Genomic DNA, 16,309 nt, shown 5'->3' with positions numbered 1-16,309 from the left:
CACATATTTGTCACAAACTCCAGATCCAGGAAGCAGACTTCAAGCCCAGAGGATGAAAGGGCCGGACAGTTTTGTTTTAATGGCTTTATTCAGACGTATAGAAAACGTGAAATGGATTGAGCAGGAAGCCAGTTAGAGAATGGATAGATTCTTGAGGGAATAGGAAATTAAGGGCTGTAATATTTCGAGACCGGCCAAACAGTGTGAAAAGCATTTGCCTGTCCCTATATTGTCCACAATGTTATAAAGAGATGTCTCAGTTTCATCGATCTGAACTGTATTCTGAAAACAATTACGTGAACGGAAAGAATTTGAAGGATATGCAGATTTGAGGTGGGGTGGGAGGAGGCTCGTGTGGAGCATAAACACCAACATGGACCAGTTGGGCCGAATGGCCTGTTTCTGTGCTGCACATTCTATATAATTCTATGAATTGTTAGGCTGACGAATAGACAACAGTGGAAAACCTCTCCAGATTCTGCCTTTACCGAATCAGCTATTCACATCAGTGACTCACAATGGGTTGGAGTTCGAAAGGCAACATGGCCATCTACCCCCATGCCAAACTGATCATTGCCCATCAGTGAGCCTGGAACATAAAGTACCTTGGACTCTTCCAATATTGGGAGCTTCAAGGTCAAACTCCATCCTTGCTTCACATCATCAAAGAGGCACATACGGAGCAAAGACTGCTGAAAGTGACCAAGAGCAAGAACACTGAGCGTCCTTATCCTTCCCTATTTCGAGCAGCCCCTCCCTACCTGCGATTCAAGTGGTTGATAACTCATTCGATCAGGAACCTTCAAACAAGCAATGACGCTATTGTTCATATATTTTAAGATCTGAATTTTCGAAACCGAATGGGGGTAATTTTGACTTTGGGCGATAGTGCAAAGCAGGCGACATCGGATCATAGAATCATAGAGAATCATACAGCACAGAAGGAGGCAATTCAGCCCATCATGCCTGTGCTGGCTCTTTGAAAGAGCCATCCAATTAATCCCACTCCCCCCGCCCTGCTCTGTCCACATAGCCCTGCAAATTTTTCCCCTTCAAGTATCAACTTTCGAAAGTTACTATTGAATCTGCTTCCACCGCCCTTTCAGGCAGTGCATTCCAGATCATAACAACTCTCTGCCTGAAAAAAAAATTCTCCTCATCTCCCCTCTGGTTCTTTTGCCAATCACCTTAAATCTTCGTCCTCTGGTTACCGACTCTCCTGCCAGTGGAAAGAGTCTCTCCCTATTCACTCTCTGAAAACCCTTCATGATTTCACGAAATCAGAGAAATCATTCCCGAGGTCAAAATTACCCCGGTTCTTTTTTTATTACCCAACGGCATTGCCAATAATATGAAATAAAACTAGTTGAGACAGTTCCTATCTTTCTCAATTTAAAAAAATATGTAAAAGTAGGGTAATACAGGGCGAGGGTGACCTCTCCGTCAGTGTAGTCAGCCGTGGATTGCTGTCTGCAGCAATGCTGAGGAGTTTGGAACTGAAGGAGGTCAGAAATGTCGGTGCATGGTCAAGGATACAGAAGAGTGTTTAAAAAATACCAGAGACTCACAGCGGAGACGGGATGTTTACTTCGCCCCTGCAGACTGCGCTGGAGCCGTGTTTTTGACTCATGGTTTCCGTAACAACACCGCTCGAATTCTAGAACATAATAAGACACAGACTTCTTTAGTTATTATCAAAATATCAACCAGTGTCAAGGGAGTCATTTGAACTTCTATCGCCCGGGAGATAAAGGAAGGAAGGCAGAACGGGAGGAAAGAAGGACGGGAGGGAGGGAAAGAAAGGCTTGCATTCATACAGAGCCTTTCACGATCACAGGTTGTCCTAAGGTTATAACCAATGAAGTACGTTTGAAGCGTAGTCATTATTGTAATAAGACCATAAGGCCATAAGAGATAGAAGCAGGAGTGGGCCATTCGGCCCCTCGAGCCTGCTCCGCCATTTAATGAGATCATGGCTGATTTGATTTTTTACCTCAACTCCACTTTCCCGCCCTTTCCCTCATATCCTTTGACTCCCCTTGCTGATCAAAAATGTGTCTAACTCAGCCTTGAATGTATTCAATGACTCAGCCTCCACAGCTTTTTGGGGTAAAGAATTCCAAAGATTCACGACCCTCTGGGAGAAGAAATTCCTCCCCATTTCCATCTTAAACGGGCGGCCTCTTATTCTGAGACTATGCCCCCTCGTTTTAGATTCCTCCATGAGGGGTAACATCCTCTCAGATCTATGTTGGAAACGTGGCGGCCAATTTGTGCACAGCAAGATCCCACAAACAGCAATGTGATAATGACTAGATAATCAGTTTTAGTGATGTTGGTTGAGGGATAAATATGGGCCAGGACACCGCGGAGAACTCCCCTGCTCTTCTTTGAAATAGTGGCCATGGAATCTTTTACGTCCACCTAGAGAGCATCTCACCCGAAAGACGGCACCGCCGACAGTGCAGCACCCCCTCAGTACTGCACTGGACTGTCAGCCTAGCTCAAGTGTCTGGAGTGGAACTTGAACCCATGACCTTCTGACTCAGAGGCCCGAGTGCTACCGGGTGAAAGCGAATCGACCGCCCTTTTTACACCCACTCCGATTTTCTTTTCCATTGACAAAAACCACACTTACCATCACAGTCTCTAAGGAGGAGAATTTCCGAGGGGTTCTCCTGATCCCTGCCAGAGCTTCCAGGGAAGATTGGTGAGGAAGCCTGGAGAAATGGCCCAAGGGGATATTCTTCACCTCTTTACGCTGGCTCCTTTAAGATGTTTCTTAAAACCTATCTCTTTGACCAAGCTTTTGGTCACCTGTCCTGATATCTCCTTATGTGACTCGGTGTCAAATTTTGTTTGATAATCGCTCCTGTGAAGCGCCTTGGGACGATTTTACTACGTTAAAGATACTATTCAAATGAAAGTTGTTGTTGTTGTTGTCCACTGATCTGCCAGGGGAAATCCCAAGTCAGTTTCTGGCCGATATCAAAATCAAGCCAAGCAACTCGTACCATTTTTTAAATGGACCTTCTCCAAAACTTGCCTTGGTCCAGCCACACCGCAAGGAAGTGACCCACACAGGTGTTTTAAGTCATTTCCCAATCGTTTATGTAAGGCCCCCCTGCAATTCTGCGGAGGTTCTCCCGGTCTCTCATAGTAATCCCAGTGGCCGACCAGCGCAACTCCCAGGGAAACGATGGAATAGCTGTTTATGCTATTTCTTCGGGACTTGTGACCGTCTCCCTCCGATGTTAATGCCTGAAAAATCAGGAGCAACCCTGTGGAGTTTCCATGTTTTGCAATCAACAACAACTTGCATTTATATAGCGCCTTTAACATAGTATAACGTCCCAAGGCTCTTCGCAGGAGAGATTATCAAACAAAATTTGACACCGAGCCACATAAGGAGATATTAGGACAGGTGACCAAAAGCTTGGTCAAAGAGGTAGGTTTTAATGAGCGTCTTAAAGGAGGAGTGAGAGGTGGAGAGGTTTACAGACGGAGTTCCAGAGTTAGGGCCGAGGCAGCTGAAGGCACAGCCACCAGTGGTGGAGCGATGAAAATCGAGGATGCGCAAGAGGCCAGAATTGGACGGGAAGTTCCCGTATATACCTGCTTCGCCACGGGAGATGGGCAGTGGGCTCAGTAATGACTGGGTACCATGGTGAAGTGATTAAGGTACAGAGCTAGCAAACCAGAGGTTCAGAGTTCACACCTCGCCATTTCATGTTGTGAACTTGACTTCAATAATGTGGGCTGACATCAGAATAAAAATTAGCATGAAATCTTTAGACTCCGGTTAAAAACCCAACTAGATCACTAATGACCTCTCCCAGCCTGACTTACCTGTGACTCGAGTCCACAATAAGTGGTTGAATCAATGCCCTCTGAACTGGCCTATCAAGCAATTGATTATTCGAAAAGACTCGTCACCACTTTCTCGGAGCAACTAGGGAACGGTTGAAAACATTTAAAAACAAGGCCTCGAGCCCAAGTAATGGGTCTAAATCACTTTCCCTGTGTGTGTCAGCCCTAGCTCAGTGGGTAGCACTCATACCTCTGAATTGGACTTCTCATGGGTTCAAAGTCCCACTCCAGAGACTTGAGCACAAAATCTAGGCCGACACTCCCAGTGTCAGTACTGAGGGAGTGCTACACTGTCGGAGGTGCCGTCTTTTGGATGAGATGTCTGGTCTCTCAGGTGGATGTAAAAGATCCCATGGCACTATCTTGAAGGAGAGCAGAGGAGTTCTACCCAGTGTCCTGGCCAATATTTATCCCTCAACCAACATCACTAACAAACAGACTATCAGGTCATTATAACGTTGCTGTTTGTGGGATCTTGCTGTGCACAAATTGGCTGCCACGTTTCCTATATTACAAAAGTGACTACACTTCAAAAAAGTACTTCATGGGCTGTAAAGCATTTTGGGTTGTCCTGAGGTCATGAAAGGCACTATATAAATGCAAGCCTTTCTTTACTTTATTTCTAACACAGTCCTGAGCTGGTCCTGAGCATCATGAACAGGACCCAAAACACAAGGTTAAAATGTTGTCTTGCTTCGAAAAATCAGGAGCAACCCTGTGGAATTTCCATATTTTGCAATCAACAGCAACATGCATTTATATAGCGCCTTTAATGTAGTAAAACGTCCCAAGGCGCTTTGCAGGAGAGATTATCAAACAAAATTTGACACCGAGCCACTTAAGGAGATATTAGGACAGGTGACCAAAAGCTTGGTCAAAGAGGTAGGTTTTAAGGAGCATCTTAAAGGAGGAGAGAGAGAGGTAGAGAGGTGGAGAGGTTTAGGGAGGGAATTCCAGAGCCTAGGGCCTAGGCAGCTGAAGGCACGGCCATCAATGATGGAGTGATTAGAATTGGGGATGTGCAAGAGGCCAGAGTTTGGAGGAACCCAGAGATCCCGAAGGGTTGTCGGGCTGGAGGAGGTTACAGAGATAGGGAGGGGGGCGAGGCCATGGAGGGATTTGTAAACAAGGATGAGAATTTTAAAATCGAGGCGATGCCGGACTGGGAACCAATGTAGGCCAGGAGAGCATTGGAATAATCGAATCTGGAGGTAACTAAAGGCATGTATGAGGGTTTCAGCAGCGGATGAGCTGAGGCCTTATATGAGGAGACAGTCACTTACCAATATTCGCATATTAGCAACGCAATTTGTGAGTTTCATCTCGTGGTCAAGGACGAAGGTTCTGAATCGTACTGGAAGCAGATTTAATAAACACAATGTGAGAACATTAATTAAGATATGGAAATTACACTTCAATTAATAATACCCACATTAGTTCCCCTAAATTTAACAGCCTGATTGGAAAAAACTTCTTATCATCCATTCAATCCAAAAAATTAAGAAAAACAACAACATTTGGAATAACTTTGGACCCAGAGGGGAGGTGGGTAATGGCAACAAGCCAGAGAAGAACTCACAACTTCACTCCACCATCATCCCCAAAGCCCGCTCCCCTCTCCCCTCTCCCAGGGCACCTTCCCGTGCGAGTGCAGGAGATGCAACACCTGCCCCTTGACCTCCTCCCTTCCCACCGTCCCGGGCCCCAAACACTCCGTCTGGGCGAAACAGCGATTTACTTGTACTTCTCCCAACTTAGAATTTGCTGTTCACAATGCAGTTTCCTCTACATCGGGGAGACCAAACATCGATTGGGTGACCCCTTTGCTGAACACCTCTGCTCAGTCCGCGAGCGAGACCCCGAGCTTCCACTTTGTCCCTTCTTTCCTTTCCGTTGGCTCAGTTCTTGCTTAAAAACTGTTAAATCTCTTAACATCTTCCAGTTCTGACAGTTCTGCTCATCTCTCCTGACCTGCTGAGTGCTTCCAGCATTTTCTCTTTTTACTTCACAACTTCACTCATTGGTCCACACTCCCCCTCGAGGAAGCTGAAGGCAGGAGGCGCAGGCTGTGTGTGTAGGTGTGTGTGTGTAAGTGTGTGTGGGTGTGTAAGTGTGGGTGTGTAAGTGTGTGTGTGTGTGTAAGTGTGGGTGTGTAAGTGTGGGTGTGTAAGTGTGGGTGTGTAAGTGTGGGTGTGTAAGTGTGTGTGTGTAAGTGTGTGTGTGTGTGTGTGTGTGTGTGTAGGTGTGTGTGTAGGTGTGTGTGAGCGTGTGTGTAGGTGTGTGTGTAGGTGTGTGTGTGTGTAAGTGTGTGTGTGTAGGTGTGTGCATACGTGTGTGGGTGTGTGTAAGAGTGTGTGTAGGTGTGCATATGTGTGTGTGTAGGTGTATGTGTGTGTAGGTGTGTAGGTGTGTGTAGGTGCAGGTGTGTGTGTAGGTGTGTATGTGTGTGTAGGTGCAGGTGTGTGTGTGCGTAGGTGTGTGTAGATGTGTGTATGTCACCAAGCTATCCACACATATCACTCGTGCAAGTGTGATGCTTTAGTGGTGGATTGAGAGGATGCAAAGTGTTCCTTAGACGAGGGTGGGCAATGAAGAAATGGAGAGGGTGCTCAGTGCATTATGTTACCAGCGCTGGTAAGGTGGTTAAACGTATTTTGACACTGTTTCACTGCACCAAGCTCACCCAAAACTCTGCTGCCCGTTTCCTAACTTGCACCAAGTCCCGTTCACCCATCACCTCAGTGCTCGCTGACCGACATTGGCTGCTGGTCTGGAAAAGCCTCGATTTAAAAAAAATTCTCATCCTTGTTTTCAAATCTCTCCATGGCCTCGCCCCTCCCTATCTCTGTAACCTCTACAACCTTCCGAGATCTCTTGTCAACCTCGGAACATCGTACCTACATGCAGGCTCTGAGGTCAAACGCGGAACATCGTACCTACGTGCAGGCTCTGAGATCAACATCGGAACATCGTACCTACATGCAGGCTATGAGATCAACCTCGGAACATCGTACCTACGTGCAGGCTCTGAGGTCAACCCCGGAACATCGTACCTACGTGCAGGCTCTGAGATCAACCTCGGAACATCGTATCTACGTGCAGGCTATGAGATCAACCTCGGAACATCGTACCTATGTGCAGGCTCTGAGGTCAACCCCGGAACATCGTACCTACGTGCAGGCTCTGAGATCAACCTCGGAACATCGTATCTACGTGCAGGCTCTGAGGTCAACCTCGGAACATCGTATCTACGTGCAGGCTCTGAGGTCAACCTCGGAACATCGTACCTACGTGCAGGCTATGAGATCAACCTCGGAACATCGTACCTACATGCAGGCTCTGAGGGCAACCTCGGAACATCGTACCTACGTGCAGGCTCTGAGGTCAACCTCGGAACATCGTACCTACGTGCAGGCTCTGAGGTCAACCTCAGAGGCCCTGCGGCAGATGGCAGGTGCGGTTCTCGAGTCGGCAGCTTTCCACTGTGGCAACATCAGATGGTTCCCCTTCCTTGCAGGCGCCAATGGAGTGACTGGCAGCTCCGTTGAAACCTGCAGCAGCCGATCCCCGGGTAAGGAGCAGCCAGGGACCAGTCAGTGCATCAACCGTCCACGGAAGGAGATACAACCATGGGGGCCAAAGGTAGACTTTGCATCACAGGAGGGAAAGCTTCAGTGATAATATGTGCTGTCCATCCTGTAATGCTTTTCCTCCTCCATGATAATGGCATACAACAGTATGCCCATAGGAAATCATAGAATTATAGCATCAAACAGCGCAGAAGGAGGCCATTCGGCCCATTATGCCGGTGCTGGCTCTTTGAAAGAGCAATCCAATTAATCCCACTCTCTCCTCCCTCTTTCCCCATGCAATCTTTTTCCCCTTCAAGTATTTATCCAATCCCCTTTTTGAAAGTTACTATTGAATCTGCTTCCACCGCCCTTTCAGGCAGTGAATTCCAGATCTTAACAACTCGCAGCGTAACAGGTCGCACGTCCAGCAACTTGCCACGCAGAAGACTTGTAAACCGAAATGGGCGAGGGCGGGTCTAACGAACGGCAGAGGCCCCACTCCAGCAAATCGTACATTAAACTGTTAGCTGAAATGATTATTATTTTGTCACGCGAATGAAAGAGAATAATTCCGCGTTACCCCATTATTTACCTGTATCGTTGGGTTTGTACATCGGTTTGTTGGTCTCGATAAAAATGAAGTAAGGTTTCGGGAGTAGGCGGATGTGAACCATTCTTCTCTTTTTAAACAGTTCCGGTATTTCAGCTGCAAGTGTTACGTACGATTGTCTCCTGCTTAATTCGCATTGTTTCACCATTTCTGGAAGGACCTAGGATAGTAATATCCCAATGGGTTACACAGGACTATGTCCTACACTACGTCTAATCACTCTCCCAGAGGGAAGTGAGCCTTCGGAATGCGTTGCTGGCTGGTGTGGTGGGTACTGACCTTTCACCTTCAAGAGGGAGCTGGACCAATTCCTGACTGGGGCAGAGAGCGCATCATATAGAAGATAAGTGTCTTTACAGATAACACTTGGCCTCTGTGACTTCCTGGACTGGTTTTGATCGCCCGAGGGGCTGGAGAGGAATTTTCCAGGGTATTTTTTCCCTTATTGGCCCTGGGTTTCTTTGCTCTGGTTTTTGGCCTCTCCTAGGAGATTACAGGACTTGGGGGGCGGGGTTGGAGGCTGGGAGAGAGGGGGGAGGAAGCGTCTAATCATGATGCTCTGGCCATCATGGTGTGTGGGGCAGGCTTGATGGATCAGCTGGTCTTAGCCTGCCCTTCAATTCCGTACGTTCATATCTTCAAATGGAAAATTAGGGCCCTGAAATTCCAAGGGGGACCCTCCTGCTCTCCCGCCCTAACGCCAAGGAGAGACCGACGAATTCCTGGTAGAATAGTCATGTGTGGCGGTTCACCAGGGCTTCCACCAGTCTCCCAGCAGACCGGGAGAATCCTCATGGAATGTTAACGCCCTCCAGAGTAATTGCACCAACCTGATCTTATCAGACAAGACGGATAAACAAGAGGGGCCCGAAAATCCGATCTGGCCCCCGGATGCAAATAAGGCAGAATAGCCCAAGTAGGGGCTGGAAAATTGTGTGAAACTCATGAAGAGTGTCGGGAAAATGTGAGGGCCATGGACTGCCAAGGGCTGTTTCGGTCCCACTGCGTAACACGGGCGGAAATGGCACAGAGCCCCAGTGAAAGTTCTTAGATAGTTTACTCCTTTTCTCTGGGGCTTGCCCCAATCTCCCTCTAGAGAACTGCCGCAGAAAGTCTAGGCGGATATAGCTTTATCTTTGCTTGGGAGGGGCCTCCCGTTGCTCTAGCCAGTGGCTGTAGGGGGTTTCCATTTACTCAGATAGAGCAGCGCACGCGTCCCTGATGCACCGTTACTTGCATTGCTGCAATTCCCCCCCGCCCCAACCTGCTATATATATGACCAGAGTGTCTATTGACACCACTGTGTCAGCCAGTGAGTTGGAGGCAGGGTGGGACTTAAGGCAGGATTCGCAGCAAAGAGTCTGTCTTACACCAACCAAGTCTATTTACACAGCAAGCAGAGTCTGTGTGAACTGCGCTCTACAGCAAAACAGTCTACAGAGTCTATTTAAAAAGAGTCTCTGCGAACTACAGCAAACAGAACTCATGACTGAAACTACTGCATCTTCTCCCAATTAAAGCAGGGTGATTTCTCCAGCAAAATGCAGCGAGTGGAGGATAGTTTCATAATACAAATTATGCGCGTTAAATCAATCCCGGTGACTTACAGCAGAGTGGTCCCCAGTGTTGATTGACGGGGGAAATTACCCAATCATCTCCATTCTGGCCGGGAATAGTGGTGTCACTATACACAGCCGTAAATGACCTGCTCCCACAAGTGGGAAGGGGACTTTGGTGTGTCCAAACTTCGGTGTATATATGCTCCGTTCCCACCACATTTCCACCAGCGGAAAGACCCAATTGGAATTTCAGTCAGAGGTCTAATTCTGCACAATGCTACATTATCAATAAAATGAAGTGGAACTTTCTAAGGCCTCACCCCACAGGAGAGTGTCTTGCAAGCAACGGATGGCTTGCTAGTGAATGTGGGGGGGTGGGGGATGGGTGCATTACCCTTTATCCCTTCGTGTGCCCCAATATCCCACCGGGATTATTTTAGTCTGTGGCATAGCATTTGGGAGACTGATTCACCCCCAGCGAAATGGCTTGAAGCACCATTTCTCTGTGGGGGCGTTGGGGGGGCGGACAAGTTGTGGAGGGACATTGGAGAGCCAGGCCTGCATCTAGTCGTTCTCTATCCAACCCAAGATATTGTGATGGGGAAGGCCTAGAAGGTGTGTTAGGGCTTCCTCTATGCTGCCCATAAAACTTTCCAGAGTCAGGGTACCCGGTACAGTTCAATGGAGAGTCGTTCCAGGAATCTCCTCGGAGTTGTCCCACCCAACTCCATAACCTGGGTGAATGTGTCGCGGAAACCCCAGAGGACGAGGTAAGCTGTTAAGTTACCGGGGCTGAGCAGGAGAAGCCGCGAGGAAATTCCTGAGGGAAATCGGGCGTTTTTCTATCAATTTGATTTGATTGAGGTTTATAGGATTTTGAAAGGAATCGATAGGGTAGATAGAGAGAAACCTTTTCCGCTGGTGGGACAAGGGGGACACAACCTTAAATTCAGAGCCAGGCCATTCAGGAGAGATGTTAGGAAACACTTCTTCACACAAAGCGTGGTAGAAGTGCAGAACTCTCTCCCACAAAAAGCAGTAGATGCTAGCTCAATTAATCATTTTAAGTCTGAGATCGATAGATTTTTGCTAGCCAAGGGTATTAAGGGATATGGAGCCAAGGCGGTAAATGGAATTAGGATACAGATCAGCCATGATCTCATTGAATGGCGGAACCGACTCGAGGGGCTGAACGGCCTCCACCTGTTCCTGTGAACGGTCGATCCCCAAAGCCAGGTTTAAACCCCGGAGGCAGGTTGAAAGTCTTCCCTCAAATTGGTCGTTAAAATGGGTCGCAACCCAATGGGATAACTTTTTTTTAATGAAATGTGATGGAGAGGTGCACTTTAGAGAAGCAGTAGATCGCGAGCAGGGATGGGAAATCTCAATGATTTCCCTCCCTGCACAATGTAAATTCCAACTGCTGCATCTGACTTCTCCTGCACTGGGGATAAGTAAATTAACAATATTTGTTGGTGAGACTGAATTTCACATTTGGGGCCCAATTTACTTAATGAATATTGCTAACAACAACAACTTGCATTTATATAGCACCTTTAAAACATCCCAAGGTGCTTTACAAAAGGGGTGACGTCAGGAAGCACTTCTTCACGCAAAGGGTAGTGGCAATCGGGAACTCTCTCCCCCCAAAAAGCTGTCGAGGCTGGGGATCAATTGAAAATTTCAAAGCTGAGATTGATAGATTTTTGTTAGGCAAGTGTATTAAGGGGTATTGAAGCAAGGCGGGTAGATAGAGCTGAGATACAGATCTAATCGAATGTCGGAACAGGCTTGAGGAGATGAATTGTGTACTCTTGATCTTATGTTCCTATGTTATCAAACAAAATTTGATTCCGAGCCACATAAGGAGATATTAGGACAGGTGACCAAAAGCTTGGTCAAAGAGGTAGGTTTTAAGGAGCATCTTAAGGGAGGGGAGAGAGGTAGAGAGGCCGAGAGGTTTAGGGAGGGAATTCCAGAGCATAGGGCCTAGGCAGTCGAAGGCACGGCTGCCAATGGCAGAGCGATAAAAATCGGGGATGCGCAAGAGACCAGAATTGGAGGAGCGCAGAGATCTTGGAGGGTTGGAGGGTTGGAGGAGGTCACAGAAATTGGTAGGGTTGAGACAATGGAGGGATTTGAAAACAGGGATGAGAATTTTAAAATCGAGGTGATGCCGGACCGGGAGCCGATGTAGGGAAGCGAGCACAGGGGTGATGGGTGAACGGGATTGGTACATGCTAGGATACGGGCAGCAGAACTTTGGATGAGTTCAAGTTTATGGAGGGTGAAAGGTGGGAGACCGGCCAGGAGAGCGTTGGAATAGTCCAGTCTGGAGGTAACAAAGGCATGGATTTGCTAAGAGCTGAACCTAAGGTCCAGATAATTTACTAGAATGGTATCAGGGATGAGGGATTTCAGTTATGTGGAGAGACTGGAGAAGCTGGGGTTGTTCTCCTTAGAACAGAGAAGGTTAAGGGGAGATTTGATAGAGGTGTCCAAACTCATGAATGGTTTTGACAGAGTAAATAAGGGGAAACTGTTTCTGGCGGCAGAAGGGTCGGTAACCAGAGGACACAGATTTAAGGATATCGGCAAATGAGCCAGAGACAACATGAGGAAAAAACCTTTTACGCAGCGAGTTGTGATGATCTGGAATGCGCTGCCTGAAAGGGCGGTGGAAGCAGATTCAATAATAACTTTCAAAAGGGAATTGGATAAATTCTTGAAGGGAAAAAATTTACAGGGCTATGGGGAAAGTACAGGGGAGTGGGACTAATTGGATAGCTCCTTCAAAGAGCCAGCACAGGCATGATGGGCCGACTGGCCTCCTCCTGTGCTGTACCTACTATGATACTATCGTACTATAATAATATATAAAAAAAGATAGTAAGTTGGGCAATTCTGAGCAATTTTAGTCGAACGGCAGAGACGATTTACCTGTAAAAGTACTACTTCGGTGAAGTTGTTTGTGTGGTTCAGTTTGACCATATGGCTCTCTGAGCACATTGCCATTTTGATTTGGTTGAATAAATAAACGGTGATGTTAACATTATCGCGGGCATCAAATAACTGGACGGTGATCGTTTCCTTCACATCAACGCGAACGATTTTTGGAGCAGTGATCAAAAATCTACGGAAATACAGATGTAACAACAATTAGTAATCGACCCGCCTCCCAGCTTCATCTCCGGGCTTAAAGGGTTAAATTACGAGCACAGGCTGCATAGACTAGGCTTGTATTCCCTCGAGTGTAGAAGATTAAAGGGTGATCTAATTGAGGTGTTTAAGATGATTGAAGGAGTTGATAGGGTCGATAGAGAGAAACTATTTCCTCTGGTGGGGGGAGTCCAAATCACCCCACACTTAAGGGGTGATTTTAACCCGCAAGAATGGGTGGGTTGAGGGCAGGTGGGAGTTGAAAATAGTTGTTTTTTGGGTTGCGACCGCAACCCGGCTTTATTTCCGGGTTAAACTTGGGCTCGTAAAAGTACAGGTTTCCCACTGGGAATGCAAAGTCCGAAAATTTTGCAGTTGCGACCCAAAAAAACAACAATTTTCAAATCCCACCCGCCCCCAACCCACCCGTTCTCGGGGTTTAAAATCACCCCCTTAGGTTCAGTATAGTTTAAATAAGGGCTCTTTCAGACCTTCTATATATAACACCCACCTGCAAAACACTCGATGACATTTTCCCTTAATATTATTCATATTAATGATGGTTTGTCATATGAGAACAAATGCCTATGGGAAAAAATAGGTAACGTTGCTTTATGGCAGGTAGTTTCCCATTTTCCAGCCCCCACCGGCCCCCGTTCAAAAAATAGTAACAGGACTTGATGGTGCAACACATGGTAATTTGAATGACTTTGAACCCTCTGCTTTGTGCTCGGGGCTGAACAGATAGGGCAGATTTTTCTGTTCCTGCTCCCGGGGCTGTTGGGTCGTTTGGCCATAGCGGATACGAGAAAATCAGGCCAGGGTGGATTTACTTCCCATTCATTTAGATTTTCCCGCACTGGCTGCTCCCAAGCCCAAACCCCAAAACACCTGACTCTGCTTGAATCATAGAATGATACAGCACAGAAGGAGACCATTCTGCCCATCGTGCCTGTGCCAGGTCATTGAAAGAGCTGTCCAATTAGTCCCGCTCCCCCCTCGCTCTTTCCCCGTAGCCCTGCAAATTTTTCCCCTTCAAGTGTTAATCCAATTCCCTTTTAAAAGTTACTAATGAATCTGCTTCCACCGCCCTTTCAGGCAGTGCATTCCAGATCATAACAACTCGCTGCGTAAAATAAATTTCTCCTCATCTCCCCTCTGGTTCTTTTGGCAATTATCTTAAATCTGTTTTCCTCTGGTTAATGACCCTTCCACCACTGGAAATGGTTTCTCCTTATTTACTCTATCAAAACCCTTCATGATTTTGAACACCTCTATTAAATCTCCTCTTAACCTTCTCTGTTCTAAGGAGAACAATCCCAGCTTCTCCAGTCTCTCCACCACAACTGAAGTCCCTCATCCCTGGTTCCATTCTAGTAAATCTCCTCTGCACCCTCTCCAAGGCCTTGAAATCCTTCCTAAAGGGTGGTGCCCAGAATTGGCGCCAAGCACCTTATTGCCTAAAGCTTCAGAACGTCTAGTTTTAATGTAAGGAATCTTACAACACCAGGTTATAGTCCAACTGTTTTATTTGAAAATCACAAGCTTTCGGAGGCTTTCTCCTTCGCTCACCTGACGAAGGAGAAAGCCTCCGAAAGCTTGTGATTTTCGAATAAAACAGTTGGACTATAACCTGGTGTTGTAAGATTCCTTACATTTGTCAACCCCAGTCCATCACCGGCATCTCCACATCTAGTTTTAATAACAGGCCCTGCTTTTAAAAACGTAACCCGTTACTTACGAAGGCGTTTGTTCAGTAACTGACATGAACCAAAACGCAAAAAACAATGTCACCAGCGTCGCCATAACTGAAAAAAAAAAGCGGCTGTCAAAACTGCCAGAATCGGGCAAACCGACTGAACGACTCTCAAAACCTTGCAGGGTCTCGCGGTCAATATTGACGTTCAGTTACTCATTAATTGTGGAATAGTTTCAACATTTAACGGCAAACAGTACTTTTAACTATTTCGCTCCCGTGCATCCTGATGACTTCAGAGGCAAATGGCACGCAGTGATAATCATTTTCCCATCAAACTTCCTTTCAAAGGTCCCAATTCGGTCCAGAGTCCGATAACAGCATTTGGAAGTTTTCAGTTGATATATTTCAATGCGAAGTTTTTGCAGTTGGTTCCCATGGTGGCTTTAGTGGAGCAATTGTTTGGGTTCACTTGCTGAGATGGTGAGTGTCTGGGAATAAAACTCATCTTGGCTAGTAGCACAAAACGGGCAGAATGGCAGTGGCCGCCTCTTATAGGCCACGGTCGACATTCAGTGCTATTGAAGTCAGTGGCAGGGTGCATAAAGGACGGCCGGTATGGAACGTCCCGTCTCGTTCCCCCTCCAGAAGACAGATGTCTGCCCCTCCTTGTGGCCTCACACCTCCTCCCTATCTCTGTAACCTCCTCCAGCCCTACAGCCCTCCGAGATCTCTGTGCTCCTTCAATTCTGGCCTCTTGCGCACCCCCGATTTCCATCGCTCCACCATTGGCGGTCGTGCCTTCAGCTACCTAGGCCCTAAGCTATAAAATTCCCTCCCTAAACCTCTCCGCCTCTCCACTTCTCTCTCTTGCTTTAAGTCCCTCCTTAAAACCTATCTCTTTGACCAAGCTCCTGTCCTAATATCTCCTTATGTGGCTCGGTGTCAAATTTTGTTCGAAAATCGCTCCTGTGAAGCGCCTTGGGACATTTTACTACGTTAAAGGCGCTATATAAATGCAAGTTGTTGTTGCTGTTGTTTAGTGTTTTATTTTTTTGTTTGCAGTTATCCTCCAAAGACTTGCTCCTCCCGCTTGCCTGCCCGATTATGTGACGTGTAACTCCCTCCCACCTGTTAACTCAGTCAATAACTTCTCTTCAGGCCTCCGTCCTTTCACCGGCTGGTCTGTTTTCTCCCAGGAAGAGATAATGTCGGGAGATATGGCTTCCGTCCCTGGCCTGTGTTATTTTTTTTTCTCTCTGTTGTCGCATGATCAGTTTTCTCTCGCTGCGCCCTTGGGCTAGATCTTCCTCTATATACCACCTGGACGCTAAGCAGGGCCTGAGTGGAGCGCAGAGAGGAAAATTCGGCCAAGGAGTTTGCACGCTGGTGACAGAACCCGTCGGATTGTCCTTCCATTCATTTCAAATGAAACTGGGCGATGGCCGCTACAAGTTTCATACCGCGCAGTAACACCATCAAACGGCGTAGTACATTAAGCATATATGTATATATCCGGCACAAGCGCGATGGGCCGAGTGGCCTCCTTCTATACTGTAAGATTCTATAGGCGGGGGGTGATTTTAACCTAACTGGCCGGATGGGAATCCCACGGAATAGGGTGAAATGTTGGTTTTATGACACGCCTGATATCGGCTTCAACAGAGAGTGATATTAGGGCGGGTTGTAAAACCAGTGTTTCACTGGTCCCATCAGTTTCCAATGGGTGGGTTAGGTTAAAATTGTCTCCTGATGTGGCATGACTTACTTTATCTTCCAATAATGATCCGCATGGTAACTCCCTGATCTTAGCTCTGTCTTAGGTGACACCATTGGTTGAGCC

At 47.0% G+C, this 16,309-nt stretch overlaps 1 protein-coding gene across 1 annotated transcript in view; it reads right to left on the bottom strand.

The window, feature by feature from the left end:
• The window catches only part of LOC137304938 (complement C3-like), a 45,410-nt gene extending 30,761 nt beyond the window's left edge, over positions 1-14,649 (bottom strand). The window contains exons 1-5 of the mRNA XM_067973722.1: positions 14,512-14,649; positions 12,552-12,744; positions 8,035-8,212; positions 5,154-5,224; positions 1,569-1,657 (exon numbers count right to left, since the gene is read on the bottom strand). Coding sequence (XP_067829823.1) covers positions 1,569-1,657; positions 5,154-5,224; positions 8,035-8,212; positions 12,552-12,744; positions 14,512-14,576 — 596 coding nt within the window. The 5' untranslated portion in view covers positions 14,577-14,649. The remainder of the gene's footprint in view (positions 1-1,568; positions 1,658-5,153; positions 5,225-8,034; positions 8,213-12,551; positions 12,745-14,511) is intronic.
• Between the last annotated feature and the right edge of the window lie 1,660 nt (positions 14,650-16,309).

Source organism: Heptranchias perlo, chromosome 39, assembly GCF_035084215.1.
Source record: "Heptranchias perlo isolate sHepPer1 chromosome 39, sHepPer1.hap1, whole genome shotgun sequence".
In the NCBI taxonomy this organism is placed as follows: domain Eukaryota; kingdom Metazoa; phylum Chordata; class Chondrichthyes; order Hexanchiformes; family Hexanchidae; genus Heptranchias; species Heptranchias perlo.
The sequence above is the reverse complement of the archived record's forward strand: the minus strand, read 5'-3'. Positions and strand labels throughout refer to the sequence as shown.